The sequence below is a fragment of the Pteropus alecto genome, unplaced genomic scaffold, assembly GCF_000325575.1.
Source record: "Pteropus alecto unplaced genomic scaffold, ASM32557v1 scaffold384, whole genome shotgun sequence".
In the NCBI taxonomy this organism is placed as follows: domain Eukaryota; kingdom Metazoa; phylum Chordata; class Mammalia; order Chiroptera; family Pteropodidae; genus Pteropus; species Pteropus alecto.
This window is the reverse complement of record NW_006435066.1, coordinates 968,742-970,839: the sequence shown is the minus strand read 5'-3', so window position 1 is coordinate 970,839 and position 2,098 is coordinate 968,742. Positions and strand designations below refer to the sequence as shown.

Genomic DNA, 2,098 nt, shown 5'->3' with positions numbered 1-2,098 from the left:
AGCCTCCACTCTATCCAAGAAAATAGTAGTTATATGCTGCTAGTTCAATATTCGTTCACTTCTATCTCAAATTATGTCACTTCTATCACATGATTTTATTTTGAGTTTAATTTTTAATTTAAATCACCAAAATTGTTATCTAAACATAGCATATTTATAATACTTTAACATTTTTTTTCTATACACAGGATTTTTTTCAATCTAGTTGTAAGAATGCAATGAAACTTTTAATGCCTTTAAAATTTTTATTGAATATATGGAGAACATTCAGATATTATATTTTGCAGAGTCTCTAGAAACACCTGGTAGGACCTTGTCTAGCCCTCTAATATATGTTTTGCTATCATTGTCAGGATTCTGTAAACTTGAAATCTGATAGTATTAACAATATTTCTATCTTCAGAAATAAATTTTAAGAAAGTGCAAACATTTTCTCAGTTCCATCGTTAACTCAATACAGACTGAGGATCTGATATTTTGACACTGTAATAACACAATATAAACAGATGTATCCTTATGAATTTTCTTCTCTTCTTAAAGGTGTTTTTTTCTGATATATTCAATTATTTTGTGTTCCTCTCTGCAACTCCATCTAATAGTACTAAAATTTGCGCTCATACAATTTTATCTCAATTTGGTAGCCAAATTATAAATTTTAGAAGTTAAATTTTAAAATGAATTCTCCTCAATTTAACTTAATTCTCAGGAGAATTGCAAGAATGCTGTCTAAATTCAACCAAATTGTTGAAACAAATCCCACAAATGGGACAAAGGTATTTCCAGCCATCATCAGTATTTATGATCACCACACTTATGTTATGGTGTGATCGCAAATGATCTTCAAAAGCTTTTCTATTAAATGTGCTTTCAAATTTGACCTGTGGAACATAGAACACAGGCCTCACAAAAATATGGAATTCCTCCGGCTCTTTAGTATCAGTTGATTTGGACATTTTTTTTGATGTCATTCTCTCAATGAGGGGACGGTAGTAGTACACCCTCAGAGGTCTTCCAAATATTATGGCCCTTTCCTCAGGGAGGAGGGCATTTGGATTTTCAATGAATGCAATATATTTTTGCTTTACCCACGTGGTATTTTGACGACCTGCAGCTTGAGAGAAATATCTTCCACACAGCAGACGAAGAGTCATTCTTCTAATCTCACGACTATTAATGAATGGGATTCTCCATGAAATTGAGAGTTGGAAAGGAATTTTGTAATTTATGGTGGTATAACACAAATTGCTGGTTTTCTTCTTCATATTTCCTGAGTAGAATTTTGCTCTTTTAATTAAGGGATTCTTTCTATCAATACTTATTAGTGGTGTATTCATACGGGTAATTCTCCCTAATCCTGACATAAGAAAGATCCACTTTCTAGGAATGGGAATTTGAATGAGATGGGACTCTTGTTCTTTTAAATCTTCTTGAGGATCATTTTGGTCCATCTCTACTTCAAGCTCATTGTTTTCTGCTGGTTGAGAAACAGCATGCTCCTGGGAGATTGGTGTGTCTAGCTCCCCGTTCATTGGGTTGCTTTCTACCTGAGAGGTCATATTAGATTCAGCAAATGAAGGCCCTACATCTGCACTAGAGTCATTTGGAGCCTCATTTTCTGAATTTTCGAGAACAAAGTCAGATGAATCACTTCCTTCTTTAGTAGGGGAAGTCATCCTGGGATCTATTTACAAGAAAAAAAAATACAAAACAAAGATTTATTAAATTGAAGAATGCTTTAATTCATAAAAAATCAGTTTTTTAGATCTAGCAAAAAGCATGCGGATGTGTTATTCCTGAGTTTTTTATACCTTAAATACATATACATTTCTTGTACCTTTAATATTAGTCACGGACCCATAAAATAAAATAAGGAAAAAAAAATCAAAACTGAGGGCAAATGTAACTTCTCTTTAATAGGCATTCTCATTATTTAGTCTGGAACTTATATGTAAATTTGGAATAACATAAACTTTCATCTGGCTAATATAGGAATGTACTCTATGCACTTGAGCACATATAATTCCCAATAAGAAGTCAAATTATTTCCTTTTGGATGGTGAATTAAAAAGAACTTTCATTTAATAATATAAATCCAAAT

The 2,098-nt window shown here is 32.3% G+C and overlaps 1 protein-coding gene across 1 annotated transcript; it reads right to left on the bottom strand.

Annotated features, from left to right (window-relative positions):
• Positions 1-695: 695 nt before the first annotated feature.
• Positions 696-1,673, bottom strand: CPXCR1 (CPX chromosome region, candidate 1). Its single transcript, XM_025046031.1, has 2 exons — positions 1,375-1,673; positions 696-1,314 (listed from the first exon to the last, which is right to left on the bottom strand). Exons 1-2 carry the CDS (start codon positions 1,671-1,673, stop codon positions 696-698), a joined length of 918 nt encoding a protein of 305 aa, XP_024901799.1.
• Between the last annotated feature and the right edge of the window lie 425 nt (positions 1,674-2,098).

Coding starts and splice junctions, on each gene's coding strand:
- CPXCR1 (XM_025046031.1), bottom strand. CDS start 1,673: ATGACTTCCCCTACTAAAGAAGGAAGTGATTCATCTGACTTTGTTCTC. Junction 1,315..1,374: donor CAAATTCCCATTCCTAGAAA/GTGGATCTTTCT, acceptor ACCACTAATAAG/TATTGATAGAAAGAATCCCT.